The 1,417-nt window shown below is 40.6% G+C and overlaps 1 protein-coding gene across 1 annotated transcript in view; it reads left to right on the top strand.

Annotated features, from left to right (window-relative positions):
- LOC115301001 (tripartite motif-containing protein 60-like) overlaps positions 1–1,417 on the top strand; it is a 2,490-nt gene extending 1,073 nt beyond the window's left edge. Inside the window, exon 2 of the mRNA XM_029950661.1 lies at positions 4–1,417. Coding sequence (XP_029806521.1) covers positions 4–1,234 — 1,231 coding nt within the window. The 3' untranslated portion in view covers positions 1,235–1,417. The remainder of the gene's footprint in view (positions 1–3) is intronic.

Genomic DNA, 1,417 nt, shown 5'->3' with positions numbered 1-1,417 from the left:
TAGCAAACATTTACAGAGCAACCGTCAGCTTAGTAATTTGACTGAAATTGCCAAACGGCTGCAGGTCAGAAGGAGCAAGAGGAAAAGGCAGGAAGAGTATTCGGTGTGTGAGAGGCACAATCAGTTCCTGACCCTTTTTTGCGGGAGGGACCTAGAGGTTTTATGTGCACAGTGCAGTCTCTCCGTTCAACACCGGGAACACTTCATTTGCCCCCTTAAGAAAGCTGCCTCTTATCATCGGAAAATTCTAGAAGATAGCATTGAGCCCTTGCAGCACAACATGGAACGAGTGGAAAAAGTGATAACTCTGCAAACCAGCAAGATTGTGGAACTGAAAAAGAAGGTAGAGTATAGGAGAGAAGAAATCATTTCTGAATTTGAGCAACTTCGACTGTTTCTGCAGAATCAGCAAGAGGCTCTTCTTAGGCAGATGAAAGATGAAGAGACGGACACTTTAACGAAACTAAATGCAAACCGTGTAACATTTTCAGATCATGCTTCCACGTTAAAACGTCTTCTGAAGGAGGTAAAGTGCAAGTGTGTGCAGTCAGAACTGGAATTACTGACACATGTTGAAGGTATCTACCACAGGTATCAAAACCTAAAACGTCCTGAGCTCTTTTTATTCCGATTAAAGAAATACAGATTTAGTCTTCCTCCACAGTACTCTGGCTTGGACAAACTTATCAAGTCATTTCAAGTAAATGTGATTCTAGATCCTGAAACAGCACACCCTTGCCTTATTATCTCTGAGGATGGAAAAACTGTACATTATGGAAAGAGAAAACAAAACCTTTGTTATAACCCAAGGAGATTTTATCTCTGCCCTGCTGTCCTGGGTTCTGAGAGATTTAGTTCCGGCCGATATTACTGGGAGGTAAAAGTGGGAAATAAGCCTAAATGGACCGTGGGGGTGTGCCGAGACTATTTTCCAAGAAATTGGCGGAATCAGCCAGTAGTGGAGGGTGGATTCTGGGCGATTGAGCGATACGTTGAAAGCATTTACGTTATTCTGGGTCCTAAGAGAACTCCGCTTCTGCCCACAGTAAGACCCAGTAAAGTTGGAATATTTTTGGACTATGAGTTGGGTGAGGTTTCCTTTTACAATATAAATGATAGATCTCTTCTCTATACTTTTAATGATTCTTTTACAGAAGCCCTTTGTCCCTATTTCTATGTTGGAACGGATTCTGAACCTCTTAAAATCTCTTCAGTAACAAATGATGAAAGATGAAGTGCCTGGGAAAATAATACTGTCTCAGCGTCTAGGGGTAACTTAGTAAACTTAGTCTCAATAATTAGGGATTCTGATGGTTTACTGCTGAAAACCAGAATAGATTTTTCTCCTTCATTTTCAGCAACTATAAAACATGATAGTAACACCAATTTTATAGATGTTTAGAGATGCTTTTAATTT

The sequence above is a fragment of the Suricata suricatta genome, chromosome 1, assembly GCF_006229205.1.
Source record: "Suricata suricatta isolate VVHF042 chromosome 1, meerkat_22Aug2017_6uvM2_HiC, whole genome shotgun sequence".
In the NCBI taxonomy this organism is placed as follows: Eukaryota; Metazoa; Chordata; class Mammalia; order Carnivora; family Herpestidae; genus Suricata; species Suricata suricatta.
Note: the sequence above shows the minus strand (reverse complement) of the source record. Positions and strands in the feature narration are given on the sequence as shown.